The sequence below is a fragment of the Phacochoerus africanus genome, chromosome 9 (genome assembly GCF_016906955.1).
Source record: "Phacochoerus africanus isolate WHEZ1 chromosome 9, ROS_Pafr_v1, whole genome shotgun sequence".
Lineage (NCBI taxonomy): Eukaryota > Metazoa > Chordata > Mammalia > Artiodactyla > Suidae > Phacochoerus > Phacochoerus africanus.
In genome coordinates, this window is record NC_062552.1 from 83,387,384 (window position 1) to 83,407,982 (window position 20,599).

Below are 20,599 nucleotides of genomic sequence, written 5' to 3' on the forward strand. Positions count from 1 at the left end.
TGCCAGAAAGTAAGAGTGAGATGGGCGACTGGCTTCCCCAGCCTTCTCGGGGGCCACATCATGAAGGACTTTGGTTTCACCCTACCTAGAGAGTTGGCAAAGCTGAGATGTCCAGTGATGGCTGGGAACAAGGATGAAGGGCAGAGACTACCAGTATCATCCACACAGTAGGAGACCAGTTGTTACAAGTGACCTGTTTTCTGAGGACTCAGAAGCTTTCATCACTGAAGAAGCATAAACCAGCACAACCACCATAAAAATCCAGATTTCACTAGTTTTTGCCCCACAGGCTTTTATGTTCACAGATGCTCAGTCACCTGACTCTCTCCCCATTGCCTGTCCATCAGCAGCCAGAACCCCAAATCCACAATGGAAGCCAACCCCAGTCTCTATGGTTGTGCAAGTACAAGATGCTACCTAGACCCATTTAGTTGATCTCACTGCCATACATGCACTCCAGGTTAGCCATCCAGCTGTGCAAATGCACATTGCTAGCCCAGCTCCTGTCACTGAACTCCATTGCTGAGCATGCACCTAGGTGAGACCCTGCAGCCATAAAAGTGCATGCTGATAGCCAGGTTCTCTGTAGACGTCAGTGTACCCACAGATGGCTCTGGTTTTTGCTGCTGGCCCCTGCCCTTGCCACTATGTGTGTGTTTGCAGTTGGCCTCTACCACTATATAGGTACCTGGAGCTGGTCCCTGCAGCCAAGTGTGTGTACCATTGACTCTTGCCACTCCCACGGTCCCTAGTTAGACTTGGAAGCACTGTTTAGGACCCCAATGGCCCTTGCAGCCACTGAGGATTACAGGCAGCACTTTTCAAGGACGATGCAATTGTCAATATTATTGACTCCAGTGGCCTGAACTGACATCATGCCCCCTCTGGACCTGAAGCTGCCACATACCCCTACACTTGATGCCCTGTACCACTAGACCTTGGGTCACAGCACACTCTAATGAACCTCACTTGAAGGTGAAGGTCTTTCTTTACCAAAGTCAGTCCATAAAGTCTAGAAGAGGTGATTGCTTGTTCAAATGCACAAAACCTGTGCAAGGATCATGAAGAATAAGGGAAACATGACACCACAAAAAGAAGACAGTAAACTTCTAATAATTCAACCCAAAGAAGTGGAGATACATGAATTGCCTGACAAATAATTCAAAATAATTATTCTAAAGATGCTTTAAGAGAGCTACTAAAGAACCCGAGTAAACAATTTAATGCCATAGAGAAAACAATACAAGAACAAAATAAGTTTAATGACAAGATAGAACAGAACATTAAAAATATAAAGAACAGAAAAGAAATATTGGTATTGAAGAATACAGTGACTGAATGGAAGAATTCAATAGAGAGCTTCAAAAGCATATTGGACAAAGCAGAAGAATCAGTGAATTCAGAGACAGATAATTTGAAATTACCCAGTAAGCAGAACAAAAAGAAAAAAAAAAAGAATGATAAGGAATAAAGAAGGCCTACGGGACTTATGGGACACTATTAAGAGAAACAACTTACATATCACTGGAATCCCAGAAGAGAGGAAGAAAGAGGCAGAAAGCTTATTCAAAGAAATAATGTAAAAATTTTAACAAAATACTAGCATACCAAATTTAGCAGACCATTAAAAGGATCTTGCACCATGATCAAGAGGGATTCACCCCTTGGATGCAAGGATGGTTCAGCATATGCAAATCAATAAATGTGATGCACCACATTAATAGAATGAAAAACAAAAACCCTATGATCATCTCAATAGATGCAAAAAAAAAGCATCTGACAAAATTCAACATACTTTTATGATAAAAATCTCAATAAATTTGGTATAGAAGGAACATAATTCAACATTATAAAGGCCATATGTTACAAACCACAGTTAATGTACTCAACAGTGAAAGGCTGAAAATTATTGTTTTGGTATACAAACATTTCACTTCTTGATTAAATTTATTTGTAACTATATAACTGTTTTTGATGCAGTTGTAAATGGCATTGTTTTCTTTATTTCTTTTTTTCAGCTAGTTCATTGTTAGGGTATAGAAGGACAACTGATTTTCATATGTTGATTTTGTATTCTGAAACTTCACTGAATTAATTTACTAGTTCTAACAAGTTTTTGGTGGAGACTAGGATTTTTCTATATACAAGGTCATGGCCTCAGGAAACCGGGACATTTCACTTTTTCCTTTCTAATTTGGATGTATTTTATTTCTTTTTCTTGCCTGATTGCTCTAATCATGATTTCTGGAACCACGTTGAATAGGAATGTCAATAGTAGAGACCCTTGTCTTGACCCTGATCTCAGAAGCACAAAGATTATTCAAAGAAATAATCAGTTGTTCTTTGATTCCCTAACAATGAGCTACCTGAAAAAAGAAATAAAGAAAATAACACCATTTACAACAGCATCTAAACCAATAAAATAGTTGCAAATAAATTTAACCAAATGAAAGCTTTATATACCAAAATAATAAGACATTGATGAAATAAAATGAAGAATAAATGAATACATGGAAAGAAGTCCCATGTTCATGGATCAGGAGAGTTAATATTATGAAAATGTCCATACTACTCAAAGCCATCAGTAAATTTAATGCAATCTCAACAAAACTCCAATGTCATTTTTCACAGAAATAGAAAAAAAAATCCTAAAATTAGTACCATATCACAAAACACCCTGAATAGCCAAAGCAATCTTGAGAAAGAACAAAGCTGGAGGCATCACACCTTCTGATTTCAGACTATATTACAAAGCTATACTAATCAAAATAATATGGTACTGGCATAAAAAACAGATACAGAGAACAACAGAATAGAATAAAAAGCCGAGAAATAAACCCATGCACATATAGTCAACTAATATTTGACAAAGGAGCTAAGACCAATCAAAAGGGAAAGGATGATCTCTTCAATCAAAGATATTGGGAACTGGATAGTCACATGCAAAAGAATGAAATTGGATCCCTTTCCTACACAAAAGTTGACTTGAAATGGATTAAGGTCTTAAATTTAAGACTGGAACTAAAATTCCTAAAACAAAATATAATAGGTAAACTCCTTGACAGTGTCTTGGCAATGACTTTTTGGATATGATACCAAAGGCAAAAATCAACAAGTGGGACTACATCATACTAAAAAGCATCTGCATAGCAAAAGGAACAATCAACAAAATGAGAAGGTAACCTACAAAATGTGAGAAAGTATTTGCAAACTATATATCCAACAAGGAGTTAATATCCAAAATATATAAGGAACTAAAAAACTCAACAGCAAAAACAAAAAATCATATTTAAAATGGGCAAAGGACCCAAATAGACATTTTCCAAGAAGACATACAAATGGCCAACAAATACATGAAAAACGTCCAATATCACTAACCATCAGGAAAAGTAAATCAAAATCACAATGTGATATCACCTCACACCCATCAGAATGGTCATTATTAAAAAAACCCCCAAAAAACCAAAAAAACAAGGGAGGACAAATGCTGGCAAGGATGTAGAGAAAAGGGAATCCTTGTGCATTGTTGGTGGAAATGTAAAATGGTACAGCCACTATGGAAAACAATACTGAGGTTTCTCAAAAAATTAAAAATAGAACAACCAAATGATCCACTTCTGGATACACATCCAAAGGAAATTAAACCACTATTTCAAAGAGGCATCTGTGTCCTTATGTTCCCTGTAGCATTACTCATGATAGCCAAGATATTGAAATAAAATAGTTTAAGTGTCCATAGACAGATGAATGGATGTGGTGTGTATACCCATACACACACAGGGGAATATTATTTAGTCATAAAAAGAAGGAAATTCTACCATTTGCAACAATATGGGTGGATCCTGAGAGTGCAATTATAAGTGAAACAAGTCAAAGACAAGTATTGTATGATTTCACTTTTATATTGAATCTAAAATAACTGAACTCATAGAAACAGAGTAGACTGAAAGTTAGTAGGTGTTGAGGCAAGGAAAATGGAAGATTTTGGCTAAAGGGTATACACATTTTCACTTATACGATGAATAAGTTCTAATGCACAGCTTGCTGACTATAGTTAACAATATTGTATACTTGAAATTTACTATGAGAGTAGAACTTAAATGTTCTCACCATAACAACAACAACTGGTAATTACGGGAGGTGAAGGTTGCATTAACTAGCTTTATTGTGGCTAACATTTTCCAATATCGAATTATCACATTATAGGAGTTCCTGTCATGGCACAGTGGAAATGAATCCAACTAGGAACCATGAGGTTGTGGGTTCGATCCCTGGCCTTGCTCTGTGGGTTGAGGATCTGGCATTGCCATGAGCTATGGTGTAGGTTGCAGACATGACTCAGATCCTGCATTGCTATGGCTGTGGTGTAGGCTGGCAGCTGTAGCTCTGTTTTGACCCTTAGCCTGGGAACCTCCATATGCCATGGGTGCAGCCCTAAAAAAAGCAAAAAAGCAAAAAAAAAATCACATTGTATACCTTAAACTTATTTAACATTATATGTCAGTTACATCTCAGTAAAGATGAAAAAAATGTGATATAGTCCACAGATTCCCCAAACTCATTCCAACACCTTTGTTAACATGTACACCAAATAATAGCTTTTACCAATATGTTCCAGGGAACACCAGTTTGGAAAACACTGTCATAGAGTCCTCCCTTTTCAATTCTTCCATCTGCCAGGAGCAAACTACCCTGAGAACAATCTGGAGTGGCATGGAGAAACTGTATGCTCTGGAGAGTTTAAGTTTTGGAAAGTTAACACAGATTGATGCCCACTGTCACAAGTAGCACCGGGGGTGGGGTGGGGTGGGGTGCGGTGGTGTGGGGTAGGCGGGAACTTCATGATCCATGGCGGTGAAGTACACAGCACCATGGCAGAAGGGGAGCCTGGGTCAGGCCCTATCCTTCTGTTGTCCCAGCTGGCTGCACATATTGGGGATAAGGAGGGGAAGGAGGAGGAAGGCTTGGGGAGAGCTCTCGTTGGCCCCAGCCCATCAGCCTCCTTCCAGAGGGCTGGAGTACATAAGACAGTCAGGTCTGGATCAGCTGTATTAATCGGAAACAGGATATTGAAGGTTCCACACAGGAGAGCAAGGGGGGACAGCAGCCAGCTGGAGCTGGGAGGAGAGAACTCTTTATCACCAGAAAAAGAGCAAGAGACTCAGCCTGCACAGCCTGCCCCGCAGTAGGGGGCGGGGAGAAGCCCTGCACCGTGGACAGAATCCTGTTGCCAGTGGGTGCTCCCAGGAGACCAGCAGGACTCAGCCTTCAGCTGCTTCCTTACCTTTGTTCAGGGAGGGCAGTTTCAAGGGGATGCTGATGATCCCAACCAAGTCCTCGGTGGGGACCAGGGAGCGTAGGATGGACCTGATCCGGAGGGCTTCCCCCTTTCCTGTCTGGATAAGCTGCAAAGCAGGGTTGGAGAGTAAGAGCAATGAACTCCCACACTTCCGCTCCCCCCCACCTTCAAACATCCAGCAGTGAGATGGTCCTTCTTGGGGGTGGGGTGGGTACACATCTGTGTTTCCCTAATTGTTTGGACTTGTGTGGCCACAAGGAAAAAGAGAAGCCCTTCTCTTGACTTTCCAGAAGAGATCCCACTTAGGGAATAACTCTGGCCAAGGAGGGCAAGCGGATTCCTTTGGCGTGGTAACGATGGTCCTGCAGTTTTGATATCACATCTTAGCAGTGGCCGTGCAGCTTGTTGGTATTGGTGAGTCTCAGAGTGACTGTAATACCAGGAGCTCTCAGTGGCCATGACAGGAGCATTGACAATGTGGCCCCATCCCAGACCCTAGAATTCTGCTAAATGCAGAAATGATGAGTTTCCATTTCCTAAAAGTTTGATTAATGCCAGGACTAGGGCAATACGAGGCATGCAGAGGATGTCAGAGAGAACTTGAGCATCTCAGGGGAGTTATCTGGGAACAGATATCCTGATCTTTAACGCCACGGATGGGCCAACCGGCATGTGGAGGTGCACATCCTCCTGGACGTGGGGGTAGCAGGTACGCTTTTGGGCGCCGGCTCTTAGCTGGCAATGGAACTGTCATGAGCTCAGGACTGAATCTACCCAGGAGGTGGCTGGATGACATGATGGGTCATAACGCTTGAAGGCCCAGAGAAAGGAGAATACCTGTGTGACCCTAGCTGCCGCCTCTCATTCCTGAGGGCAGGAGTGAGGCTATCAGTGATGGAGGCATTGCCCCTTCCCTTCACTCACAGAGAAGGGGCCAGGGGAGAAGTGTGTGTGTGTGTGTGTGTGTGCGCGCGCACGCACGTGCATGTGTTTATAAGATGTTGAATCTGAGGGGCAGTAAGCAAGGAAGATACTCCTCCCCAGGTGGGGCTCTAATGGCTTAGCATCCCACCACCCCCACGGTCCCTGCTGCTTGTCCTCTGGAGACTAGGCAACTGTGTAACCTTCTTTTTAAAGTGGTTACAGGTGACAGGGGAACTGACCCTTGCCCCAAGACTATAGGATAACCTATTATTTCCCTAGCTTCCTTTCAAGTTTCCTTTATTTGTTTAAAGGCACAGAAATGGAGAGAAAGGCCCATGTGGGTAAGGCAGTTTATCACAGTAGGAACTGGAATGCTAAGAATTCTGATCAGCCTCTCCTTTGAAGATTTAGACTTTTTTCTCTCCATCTTTAGAAACTTTATCCTAGATTCTTCCATGTTGGAATAGTTTCCCTAAGCCCTTGTAGATGGATTTGCCAACAGGCCACATTGTTTATTAGGCAAGACCATGACACAATGGAAGAAAGGTAATAAGAGTGAGTGCTTCAATGCCATGTCTTTCAAACTATGGTCATGACCAGTTAGTGGGTGGTAAAATCAGTTAGCAGATTGCGACCAGCATTAGAAAGCATGAAAGAAATTAGTTTAGAATACAAAATATTAGAGTGCATTATTCCTAGTAAGGATAAATTTTGTTTCTGGAATATATGTATACTAGGTTGCAATGTAATTTGTGTTTGTTATTATGATCAAAACAATTTTTTTTTTTGGCTAGAATGTTTGAAAGACACCACTTTAATTGATTGCCTTTCGTTAGCATTAAAGAAATACAACATATCCACTGTCATCTTGGCAGTGACCATCCATACCAGATACCACTATTTAAGTCACCCCAATCTGCACTGCAAGAGCTTTTGGGTGATGGTCTGGCTTAATCCAAATGCAGTGAACACTGCGGAGGCAGGCAGGCCCCTGAACCCTGAAGGAGCAACTGGAGCAGTTCTTTTAAAGAGCTACCAAGTATTTTTAAAATATAAATCTATCTCTTCTGTTTTCCTACAAGAAGCAATTGTTTCCTCTCTCACTTCTGATGTGAGGCTTTATTTGAAACAAGGCCATTCTCTTTCTCCATCCCCAGCAGAGATGAAAAAGGGAAGGTGAAAAGTTTTTGGTTCAAAACCAGAAGTCGGAGGAGCTATCCCATAATAGAAACCACCTTTTTCAGTACGCCTGCAAAACTAACCACTGGGAAATAATCAAATATGAACCACAGGAAGAAACGACCTGCTTGATACCTAACACCATGGTCATCAAGAAAAGACTTTCCATGTGGAGTATCCTGATAGAGTCAAGAATCAATCCGGTCACATGTTGACCATGCTGAGGCATATAATTTGGTGAGGATTCTGAAACAGAATATGTTGCAGATGTGTCCTGCTAGTATTACAGAGAAATCACACAACACAGGGATTTTCCCAGGAGTCTTTCCTTAGAAAAAGCTGAAGAATTAGGTACCAGAGATGGGAGCTACTTTTGACACTAGCTAAAAGGACCAGAGGGAAAGGCATGTTAACGAATGCCAGAGACAGAAGGAGAAATGACATTCAGGCAATCTACGGTGTTCTGGGTTCAAGCCCCCCAAAATTGCTTGCTGGGAACTCTTATCACTTACATGCATTTCAGGGGCACAGCGGCCCAGAAGGTCTATCAGGGCTGAATAGAATGACATAATTGCATTGCCCATGTGCACAATCTCCTCTTCATTTTCATTGTCCTCCGTGCTGCTGAGAGAGAACCAACACAAGGAGGTGTAAGGAAGCCTGGCAGGTGGTGCCACGTCATTAGACACCACATGGCAAGACTCGCTCTGCTTGTCCTGGGCATCACGCATCCTTTCCACTGGACCCCTTCCATCCCTCACCAAGCTCAAAGGACTCAGATATTTGTCCCTGATATTCCTGGGGTCCCATGAACTTTGAGGCACAAGTACTAACTTGAGGGGATGAGGCAGACCACACAGACTCATGGAGTAGGCCTATCACCCCCCAAAGTTCCCACCAGCAATCCCTTCCCTTTTCCTTCCTGAAGAGACCTGGACAGCATATTGGACAGTATAGAGGAATACTGTCCTGGCTCTGGTGCTAACAAGAGATATGGCTCTGGGCCTCAGTTTTTCTCACACATGAGGAGCCTGGGGTGGCTTATGTTTTGGGCTCTACTGGATCACCTACTAGAACTAATGCCAAAAAAAAAAAAAGCCACTGGCTGGAGAGTTACCTCTGCTGAGTTATATCCTTTCTCTAGATTATGGGGTCTAAGCTAGAGGCTGGGCTGAGAGGAAAACGGTCAAAGACATAAAGAAAGGACGGTCACAAGGCAATCTGATAATGTACTACCTATATCTTTAAACTGTTAAATATCAAAATTATTAGTGCTATGACTTTTTTTCACATTCTGCAGCTTTCTTTGTACCTAAGGAATCAAATCAAAACACTTTTAGAAGAGGAAGTGGCGGGTACTTCCTCTTTTTAAGTGAGATGTGTGAGAAAAAGAAAATCTGTGTGTATATATATATACACATATATATATATATATATATACATACATATATGTGAATGACTAGATCACTTTGCTGTACAGCAGAAATTGACAGAGCATTGTAAATCAACTATAATTTAAAAAATTTTTTTAAAAGTGAGGTGTGAGATGAGACGCCAAGGTTTAAAATACTGATGGACAGGGGCTGGACTTAAGACAGTGACCAGAATCCTGTTGGTCCTGGCCTCTTAGACTGTACAGCTTCCTCTGGTGATGATGTTGTAGGGAGGTGGCGTGGGGGCTAAAAGAACTTGCCACCTTATTGATTCGCCAGTAGGCTTGAGTGGAGCAAGAGAAATGGAAGAGGGTAGATATGATACTGATCACTAGGCTTATTGGAAGAGTCATGATAACCACATGCTTGACCAAGTGACCTAAAATGTTTGATGGAGTTCCCGCTGTGATGCAACGGAAGCGAATCCAACTAGGAACCATAAGGTTGCGAGTTTGGTCCCTGGCCTAGCTCAGTGGGTTAAAGATCTGGCGTTGCCGTGAGCTGCGGTATATGTGGGTCGCAGATGCAGCTCGGATATGGTATTGCTGTGGCTCTGGTGAAGGCCAGCTACAGCTCTGGTTAGACCCCTAGCCTGGGAACCTCCATATGCCACAGGTGTGGCCCTAAAAGGACAAAAGACAAGAAAAAAAAATCATAAATAGCTGTTGCTTTAAGTTTGGGGATGGTTTGTTAATGCAGGCTACAGATACAACAATAAACATTTATTCTTTAAAAAATAAAAATAAATAAATAAATAAATAAAATGTTTGAGCCACAGCTGTAAAGAGCCTGTGCTTTCTCTCCCAGGGGAAATTACTGACACTCACTTTATCATTGGTGTATACCGACAATATGTGGGAGCTCACCAACCACATGGGCCAGAAGGCAATTCCATGCACTTACACGTCTCTCTTGTATCCCTGAGAGGGGAGGTCAAGGGCTGGGCTCTCAGAGATCTTAATGGCGCCTTGCATGGCCGCCAACAGACCGTTTCCTCCTTCGCCCCGCAGGGCCGGGCCAAAGCACTCGGGGCGTCTGATGAGCAGCTTGACCACGACACTAGCATTTTCTTCCACACTTTCACCTAAAGGAAAGAGGCATGATTACCTTCTCTTCCGAGAGGACAACCGATTTCTAATTGACGAGGCTGGGGGAACAGTATTTGATCGAGCTTGTCCCACACATTTAAGATGAGGAGGCAATACTGATAGAGAGAAAGGTGAACTCTGATAAATTAGGTCAGAATCTATTTATTTGAAGTATTATGATCAACCAATATAGAACAGTCTTACTTCTCAGTTCAGGATTTTTTTTTGTTTTGTTTTGTTTTTTGTTTTGTTTTGTTTTGATTTTTAGGGCCAGCAGCCTACACCACAGCCAGAGCAACTCGGGATCTGAGTTGCCTCTTCAACCTACACCACAGCTCTCTGTAATGCCGGATCCTTAACCCACTGAGCGAGGCCAGGGATTGAACCTGCAACCTCATGGTTCATAGTCGGATTCGTTTCTGCTGAGGCACTACAGGAACTTTGTTCAGGATTTTGTGCTGTTCCCATTATTTCACTATATTTAGGTCCTCAAAGGACAAGAAAGACACTACTGAGTCTGCCAGACTCCTGATTAATTCACAAGAGGCTTAGAGAATAAAAGAACTTTACATCTTTATCAACTCCCTGAGGGGTACTGACAAAGCATTTCCTTTCCTCCTCAAGGGAGGAAACAAGGTAACTCAAGCTGGTGTGTCTCCATTAACACCTGGAGAGGCGACATGCTCCCTGTCTCAGGGGGTAATACACACCCCAAGACAACCAGGTCTGTGGGGATGGACCTCAGGGCATTCCTGAAATTGTTTATCTAGGTAAAAATCTACTTGAAGTTATCTTGGTTACTCTTAGAATAGCTCTGTGAGAAGCTAAAGGTTGGAACACTGCATTTTGCTGGTATTTCTCTTTGTAAAAGCTGTAGACAACTAAGATAGGACGTCACTTCCCAAAGAAGTGACTAAGGAGTGGAGCGGCACATGTAAAAAGGGAGAGCCAATGCTTCTCAGAACCCAGTATTTATAATTCAAAGTAGTTTTACAGCTTGTTTAAACAATTTCATAAAACACACTTTCTGTCTCAGGGTCTCAGACGAAATCTTACTTTGTGTTTGAGAATTTATCCCTGGGCTAAGCTTCAAAGACAAGACTTTTTGACACTTGGTATTGGATGAAGCCTGAAGAAAAACTTTTTTATAAAAGCATTAGATATTGGAGGTTTGGGTTCTATCACAGAGGTTGCATCTTGATACACTGTTGTATTTATTTATTCTTGTGTAAAAAATTACCTCCGATCTTAGCAAGCTAAGACAGTTGCTGTATTATCTTACAGTTTCTGTAAATCAGGAATTTGGGATGATTAAGTAAGTGGTCCTGGCTTGGGCTCTCCCATGGGGTTACAGTAAAAATGTCAGCCAGGCTGCAGTCTTCTGAAGGCTTGCCCGAAGATGGAGTATCAGTTTCCAAGTTCACTCATATGGCTGTTGGAAGGAGGCCTCAGCTCCTCATCATGTGATCTCTCCATAGGGCTGCTTGAGTGTTCTCAGTACCTGCCAGCTGGCTCCCCCCAGTGCAAAGGATCCCAGAGAGAGGGTAAGGCAGAAGCTGTGATACCTTTCACAACCTTATCACATACTGTTACTTCTGCCATACCCTATTCTTTAGAATTGATTCACTGAGTCCAACTCATACTCAAAGGGAGAATTAGGTTCCATCTTTTGGAGGCAAGAGCATGGAAGAATTTAAAAATACATTTTAAAACTATTGTAAGGATTTAAATTGTGTTTAATGAAAAATTTTATGAATCAACTTAGAGCATTAGAATAGGAATCCAGAAAACCTGGCTTCCCTTCCAGCTATTTAGCAAATACCTGTGTGAGTTTGCACACTGCACACCTTCACTGGGTCTCATGTCCTGCTGCAGTGCTTGTGCCTCTTCTGGTTTTAGAGTGAATCTATTAGTCTAACCCATATGGACAGATTTCTCCCATCATATCCACAGGATCAGAAGGGCTGAGCTTGCTGTCCCAACACTTGAAATTAACTTGGGCTCACCCAAACTCACCTGTGAATACACTGCTGTGTCTCACAGCCCTGGAGAGTCTACCTGCAGTCCTGGTGTAGAGCTTGGCCTGCTGACATCCTTTTTTTTTTTTGTCTTTGTTGTTGTTGTTGTTGTTGTTGTTGTTGCTATTTCTTGGGCCACTCCCGTGGCATATGGAGGTTCCCAGGCTAGGGGTCGAATCGGAGCTGTAGCCACCGGCCTACGCCAGAGCCACAGCAACGCGGGATCCGAGCTGCGTCTGCAACCTACACCACAGCTCACGGCAACGCCGGATCGTTAACCCACTGAGCAAGGGCAGGGACCGAACCCGCAACCTCATGGTTCCTAGTCGGATTCGTTAACCACTGCGCCACGACGGGAACTCCTGACATCCTTTTTTAAAAATCACTTGACCTTCTACACCACAGGAAAAATTCAAGATTGTAAGTATAGACCATTGCAAGTTTTACAGCTGTATACACAGGTTCAGAAAAATTTTCACTAAACTGAAATTTAAATAGCTCATCTGGAGTTCCCGTCGTGGCGCAGTGGTTGATGAGTCCGACTAGGAACCATGAGGTTTCGGGTTTGATCCCTGGTCTTGCTCAGTGGGTTGAGGATCCCGCGTTGCTGTGAGCTGTGGTGTAGATCACAGACGTGGCTCAGATCTGGCATTGCTGTGGCTCTGGTGCAGGCTGGCGGCTATAGCTCTGATTGGACCCCTAGCCTGGGAACCTCCATATGCCACAGGAGTGGCCCTAGATAAGGCAAAAAGACCAAAAAAAAAAAAAAAAACAAAAAAAACAAAAACAAAAACCAAAAACAAAACAAAAACAAAAAACAACCAACCAACCAAACAAAAAACAGCTCATCAACATGCATTCACAGTTGTACGGCTCAATCCTTCCAGAAGAAACTATATTTTTTATAAAGAAGCTTTTCTTCAAGTTTCATCTAATAGGACTTCAAAAAGGAATTTGCTTTTAATTGGACCAGAATTCATGTGAACAAAATTCTCAGGAGATGCTAAAACGGTAAAATAATCACAATCATGGTACAGTGGAAATGGTCTGTGAGGGAAAGAAACTCAAGGAGAGGTTCAGTGACATTGCACAGTTTACAAAACAGCTCCGATTAAGCGGTGATGCTCAGGGAAACGTCAAGAAACAGCTCCAGGAGAGTCAATATATTTGAAGGCAAATATTCTTCGTTACAGATATAACTCACAGTTGACTACTTTCCAACGTTGTTGGCCCCCAAATCTTATTAGGCAGCACGTATATCCACACTCCCAGCTATCATTTTCCATTATAAGAATAATGAAGCTAAAACTCTGAAATTTTATTTTTTTCTCGTTGATTTTTTAATTGAAGTATACTTGGTGTACAATATGTAATACAATACAGTGATTCACAATTTTTAAAAGTTTTCCTTCATTTATAGCTAGTATGGAATATTGGCTATATTCTCTTTTGTACAATATATCCCTGCACCTTATTTTATACTTAATAGTTTGTACCTCTTAATCCCCTACTCCTATATTGCACCCCCCTTTTCTCTCACCTCACTGGTAACTATGGTTTATACTCTATGAGTCTGCTTCTTTTTTATTATATTCACTAATTTGTTGTAATTTTTAGATTCCAAATATGTGAATACAATTCCATATATTGACATTATACAATATTTGTCTTTCTCTGTAAAAACTCTGAAATTTTAAGTGTCAAAAACAGAGGAAAAAACTCCAACCCTGTTAGTCGAGCTCAGTTAAAAACTGTACTTTCTTTCAGTTCTCAGGATGGAGACACTTATGGGTTAGCCCTCGCCTTTGGCAGCATGCTGAATTTAACCTGGCTCTCCCCCAAGTGGCCAGCATCACGGCATTTGATGGAACGTGGTCCACCATGTCCAAAAGGATTCAAAAAGTTAGACCCTGAGTTCTCTATTGAGATTGCTATTGAAATTCATTTGCCACATGAGCCTTATTTTATCTGAATCTCAGCTCTTCAGATCCAAGCTAATTAGGTTGGCTGCTACAATGGACCCAGGAAGCCATTGCTTGATTACTGAATTGTGGTTGTCTAGGGGGAATGCAGAGGGCACAGGAAGGAACTGAAGTGTGACCACTGATGCTAATTGGAGAGGGGACTGAGGAAAAGAATTTCTCAAGGCTTCACAAGGTAGAGAGGATGGCATGATTAAAAGAGAGGGAACATGCTCGTCCTAATTACCATAGCTCAATAAGCTGGGCTGCTAACCAAATCCACTGTGGGGAAGCTCAACACTGACCTTGAGGGCATTTTTCAAGGGAGAGAGAGATCTGAGCTGAGTTTGTTTTGCTCAAGGGCTTACAACCATGTTTTTTGCTTGAGTTCCAAATGAATAATCACCTTAAAAACAGTGTGAATGTTCACAGGGCCTTTCTTCAAAAGCTCTCAATACTGCCTTGGCATTACTGCCTTCTTTTCAATGTTCCTGTGAATTTGGATGGAAATGGGCCGATTCTCCCCATTTTACTCTGAAGCAGTCATTCTCACCCAGGGACAATCGGGAGGGATGCAATGACTTTACCTTCAGCCCATCGCTTTCCTTACTCTTTGTGTTCTTTTTTTTTTTAAAAAAGTTTTTATTATAGTTGATTTACATTGTTCCGTCAATTTCTGCTATACAGCAAAGTGACCCAGTTATATATCTATACCCACTCTCTTTCTCATATTATCTTTCATCATGTTCCATCACAAGTGATTGGACATAGCTGCCTGTACTATACAGCAGGACTTCATTTCCTATCCATTCTTAAGATAACAGTTTGCATCTAATAACCCCAAACTCCCTACTCTCTGTATTCTAACCACAATCCTTGTTTTACGTCCCTTTCCCTGGAATGCGCTCTTCCATCCCATTCCCTTGACATAAAACTCTGACCTAGGCAACTCCATCCTTCAGGACTGGCTTCAACTGGGAAGCCCCAGAGGATCTAGTCCTCCCAAACACCCTATCCTCTTTCTTTAAATCGTTTCACACAAGTGTAATTCATGAGCTGTTTTCATCTGTTCATATTTTTCTCACCAGACTGTGTATTTAATGAGACCAGGGTCCTATGTCTGAATTATCTAACTACAGACATGCAAGCATCTTGTTAGCATCACGAAGAACACTGAAATGATCAGACGGAAAGCTGAGGGTGACTATGCACCACTGCATTACCAGACCAATTACCAGCCTTTTTACCAGAACTAAGGCTGTCCAAGTCCTAGGATTCTAAATTTGAGAACAAGAACAACATCTTAGACATCTGAATCCTAATCGTCCCCAGTCATTGGTATCAATCACACTGAAGAATGGTTATTACATTTTTTGACTCTGAAAACATGAATACACAAACCAGCTTACTCCTTTAAGCATCTATACTTACTATGCCCTTCAATGCCAAAACACTGTGTTTTACTCTGGATCCTAAACACTGATTTCCTCAGTGTTACTGAGATACCAGTGACATATCCTAAAAGACTTGTGTCTCCCAGCTCAATACCCACCCTCTGCCCCATGATGCTCTCCCCATATATGCTTCAACTATATCCATTGCTTTCTTTAGGATGTTCTTCAGCATCTGCCTTCTTCCTCAGGCATTCCTACGTCCCCTTTACCAGATCCCCATAAACACCATCGTTTTTGGCAGGTCTAAATTGTTACCATGTAGGGGGGTGTAGTTGAGTTTTGAGTGTCTATGTATATTTCTGATAGTTCTGCTTGGGTTTATTCTGTTTGCTGCTTTGATGTATAAGTGACCTCAGGGCAGAACTTCTAGAGCATATCTCTTGTCACTTTTCAGAGCCCCTCATGTACACTTAACATGTCACAGGGTGGATGCCCAAGTTATAGCCCCTGATGATAAATCTTCCCAGAGAAGCTGACTCAGCAAAGCTTGGACACACTGTGCTCCTCACAACTAAGTTTGTAGCCTGAGAAAGATATTGCTAAAATACTCCAAAGACTCTAGGAAGCCCAGGATATTTTCCCTTTCTTCCTGATGGTTGGTAAGGAATTTCTTTCTTTCTTTCTTTCTTTCTTTCTTTCTTTCTTTCTTTCTTTCTTTCTTTCTTTCTTTCTTTCTTTCTTTCTTTCTTTCTTTCTTTCTCTCTCTCTCTCTCTCTCTCTTTCTTTCTCTTTCTTTCTTTCTTTCTTTCTTTCTTTCTTTCTTTCTTTCTTTCTTTCTTTCTTTCTTTCTTTCTTTCTTTCTTTTTTGTCTTTTGTTTCTTTAGGACTGCACACACGGCATATGGAAGTTCCCAGGCTCAGGGTCAAATTGGACCTGCAGCTGCTGGCCTAAGCCACAGCCACAGCAATGCCAGATCTGAGCCATGTCTCATTGCAACCCTGGATCCTTAACCCACTGAGGGAGGCCAGGGGTTGAACCCCCCACCTCGGGTTACTAGTCAGGTTTGTTACCACTGAGCCACAACAGGAACTCCAGGAATCTTTTTTCTTCTTGGTATCTACATTACAAGGAGATTCGTCAGACACCCAGACACATCTTTGTCTAGAGTGGCTATAAAGTTTGCAACTGCTGGGTTAAGAGAAAGTTCTCAACTTCAGGACTTTCTGGAGTTAAATGCAACCCAAGGCTCCCCAGCAAGCTAATAAAATATAGTGGAGAGGAGTTCCTATTGTGGTGTAGCGGAAATGAATCCGACTAGGAACCATGAGGTTGCGAGTTCGATCCAGGGTCTTGCTTAGTGGGCTAAGGATCCGGCATTGCCGTGAGCTGTAGTGTAGGTCGTAGATGTGGCTCAGATACTGCGTTGCTGTGGCTGTGGCTGCGGCCAGCAGCTGAAGCTCCAATTTGACCCTTAGCCTGGGAACCTCCATATGCTGCGGGTACGGCCCTAAAAAGCAAAGCAAAAAGAAAATATATATATATATATATATATATATATATATATATATGTAAATAAATAAATATACATATAGTGGAGAAAATTATATGCTCTAAGAAGCTCTTTTAAAGACAAATCTTGTTTAAGAAGATTTAATGCCAACATTAAGAGATGCTAGAAAATAACATTAGAATTTTCTAATTCTATTATTTTGACAAGGCAAGAGCTTTAGATTTGACTTAAAATTTTGAAAAAATATAAGCATCAAACAGAAATTAAATACTTCCACAATTTTTGACAAGCTCATAGAAGAAAATGCTATTGTTCCTTGTTCATTAGGGAGACAAGTGTTACCAAGGAAATACTGAATAATGTCTGAGTAAAGTTTGGCTTTTGGAACCAAACTGCTCTGGTTCAAATCCTAGTGAAAGTCTATTAGCTGTGTGATTCTGGGAAAGGTACTTGATCTCTCTAAGCACTGGGGTCTTTATCCATAAAATGATGAAGAGAAACTTCCCTAAGTCATTAGATTGTTGTATAATAGAAATAAGCTAGCACATATAAAATGCTTTGGACAGTGGCTGGCACATGAAAATGCTGAGTGTGGGCTGTTATTAGCACCACCACCATCCTCACCACCCCCATCATCACTTACCACCACCTACCACTGTCACCCCTACAATTCACTCTATCTACCCATCATCACCATCACCACCCATGACGACCACCTCTCCCTCCCATCACTTATCACTACCCACAAACCATTATCACCACACCTACCACCACTAACCATCACTCACTCTGATCTGCCCTCAAATCCACTCAAGCATCATATCCCACCATCACTATTGTCACCAATCACTACCAACTATTACTACCCCCTCATTATCATTCACCCATCATCACCACCTACCACCACCCACCATGACCTGTGACCACCACCCACCCTCCCACAACCCCACCATCACCAGCCCCATTACCATCCATGATCACCCATAACAACCTCATCTTTCACAACTGAGCACAAAAGTATCCAGGAAATCCTACTTCATCACTTTTTGGCTATGAAGACTTTGAAGTAAAAACACAAGGACAAAGAAATTTGAGACTCCAAGGAATCTGTTTATGAGAGTCTTCCCACTTCAAATGCCCGAATACTCTTGTAAGGAGCATGAACAGCAATGACAACTAACTCAACTGTAGGCTCGCTATGTTTCTGGCACAGTGTTTTCCATGGATTATTTCATATAAGCCTCACAACAACTGTGTGAGGTACATGCAATTATTATCTCTGTTTTATATGCAAATATACCTGAGGCTAGGCAAGTTTTAGGAACTTGCCTAAATTCGCAAAGTGAGTGACAGAGCCATTTCTGAACCTAAGACACTCCGTCCTCCAGCCCAAACTCTTCCACTTCATACTGCTGTGGCTGAGACAGTCTTTCTCCTCTAGGTGCTCAACAGGATTCTAATGTTTTCTTTTCTCATACGCACCATCTCTCTCTCTCATGCTCTGCCCAGGGACAGTCTCCTCCCACCCTTTCAACTGCAGGTGACCTACAAGTCCACTCAGTCCCAATTTGTTGCCTGATTGACCTCTATTCTATGGCCCCCATGAGAGGCATCTCCCTTTGGGGTTCATACATTATCTGAACCACACAAACTCGTGACCCTTCCTCGTAAACCATTTTCTCCTTCAGACTATCCTATTTCTTTTCTCCCTCCCATTAAATCTCTTAAGCTTCAATGTGACTTCTCTTCCTTTTCTCTCAACACACCCAGGCTTGGCCACCGTAATCATCACCACTAGGGCATCCTACAGATTCTGTCTCTGTAATTTCTTGCAAATGGATCTCCTCCATTCCATTCCATTCCACTCCATTCTTATCACCACCACTGTTAATTCCAAAGTTCATCCTAACCTGGGTACAAAAGCTTCCAGTGGTTGCCAGCAATCTCTTTTCTAATAGGTTCCTGGTTCTCTGCTCACTGAATCAAGACTAAGCTCTTCAGCTTGGTAGTTGGATTCTCTCCCTTGCAGCTGTCTACCTACCTTGTAAATTTCATCTTTTACCACTGTCATCCTTATATCTATCCTCCAGTCTAGCAGGTCACTGTGTTTCCTGAGCACATGTGCTTTAGTCCTCAGGCCACAGCTCATGCTGCTCCCCAACTGGACCACATTTCCTGCATCCCTGCATCTGGAGCTTTGGCCCTCTGAAACTCATCTCTAATATCACTCCCCCAGGAGGCCCTTTCTGATTTCAAAAGGATATGAGTTTCCCCTAGTGAAACCCTCCAGCTCTCCATCCCTGCCTTACTCTACTCCTTATTATACTGACCTCTGTCCACATCTGGTCCCCTTACTAGACTGTAGATTCTTTGAGAGCAGAAGCCAACATCCTTTGCTAAAACCACGTGTGTGGCCTTTATGTGATAGAGATGCAATAAACTTTAAATAAAAGTGTGCTACCTTCCTACTGAGGGGCAAATTTGCTAGAGCTTATTGCATTATGAAATTTTACTGTTCAGGATAGAGAGAACAGATTTGTGGTTGCCAAGGAAGAAGGGAGGTTAGGGGAGTGAAGGATTGGGAGTTTGGGATTAGCAGAGGCAAACTATTACATATAGGATGGATAAACAACAAGGTCCTACTGTATAGCACAGGGAACTATATTCAATATCTTGTGATTAATCATCACGGAAGAGAATGTGAAAAAGGGTATATGTATATATATATGTATGTATAATTGAGTCACTTTGTACAGTAGAAATTAACACATCATAAATCAACTATGCTTCGATAAATTAAAAAAACTGTATGTAGAGAATATATTTAAAAGGCATAAAACAACATGAAAGCAAAGAGGGTGGACCTAACATTTTAGTTTAGAGATTGGTTGAATACAGTCATACTTAATAAGCAGAAGCAACCACTGGAATTTGGCCATCCAGGTAAAAGCCTAGTCTATGGTTCTTCTACCTTCATAACCCATGTAGACAGTCCCATTAACTGACTCATAAAACTCTTTTTTTTAATTTTTTTAATTTATTTTTTTATTTTAAATATATATATTTTTTATTTTCCCACTGTATAGCAAGGGGGTCAGGTTATCCTTACATGTATACATTACAATTACATTTTTTCCCCCACCCTTTCTTCTGTTGCAACATGACTCATAAAACTCTTGATCTTGACTGTGAAGGTGGCCAAGATGAATAACTGGGTCCTGCCTGGATCTGGTTTGTGTCATACAATGTTTACATGATTTGGTGACCTTCATGAATCCTTAAAATCTACTTTGCAATAAATTTCCCTTTACTATCACAGTAACTCTGCCTTAATTGTGGACATCCAGTCATCTGGACTAGAAGGAGAATGGACTCCTAGAGGTCGAGGATGGAGTTTAGCAGGGCTGATGATGAACAGAGACAGGGAGGAACACACAGGGAGGGGCAAAAGATCCAAATTCCTAAAAGCTGGGCTGGAAGAGTCCCAGGGGAACAACAGACAGACACCTCAGGGTTTTTCCCAGGGGAAAAACCGAGTCAATGGAAGCCATTCAAATATTAAGAATAGGAAAATAAGCTGGGTGGACAGGTGGGGGAAGGGAGATGAGAAGAGCATCTGGGAATATAATGATTGTGTCAGGTCAACATATTTTGAGGTGAATTCTCATACAACGATTGGCATGACTGCTTATTGGCTGCAACCCCTCTTTGTGATCATTTTAGGAGCCCAGTTGGATTTGTTGGCCTGGAACTCCAAACTGGGAGAAGGGAGAAGGATCATAACTAGAAAGT

At 41.8% G+C, this 20,599-nt stretch overlaps 1 protein-coding gene across 1 annotated transcript in view; it reads right to left on the bottom strand.

The window, feature by feature from the left end:
* The window catches only part of RYR3 (ryanodine receptor 3), a 570,648-nt gene that overhangs the window by 135,363 nt on the left and 414,686 nt on the right, over nucleotides 1–20,599 (bottom strand). The window contains exons 44-46 of the mRNA XM_047794870.1: nucleotides 9,739–9,919; nucleotides 7,915–8,026; nucleotides 5,285–5,405 (exon numbers count right to left, since the gene is read on the bottom strand). Coding sequence (XP_047650826.1) covers nucleotides 5,285–5,405; nucleotides 7,915–8,026; nucleotides 9,739–9,919 — 414 coding nt within the window. The remainder of the gene's footprint in view (nucleotides 1–5,284; nucleotides 5,406–7,914; nucleotides 8,027–9,738; nucleotides 9,920–20,599) is intronic.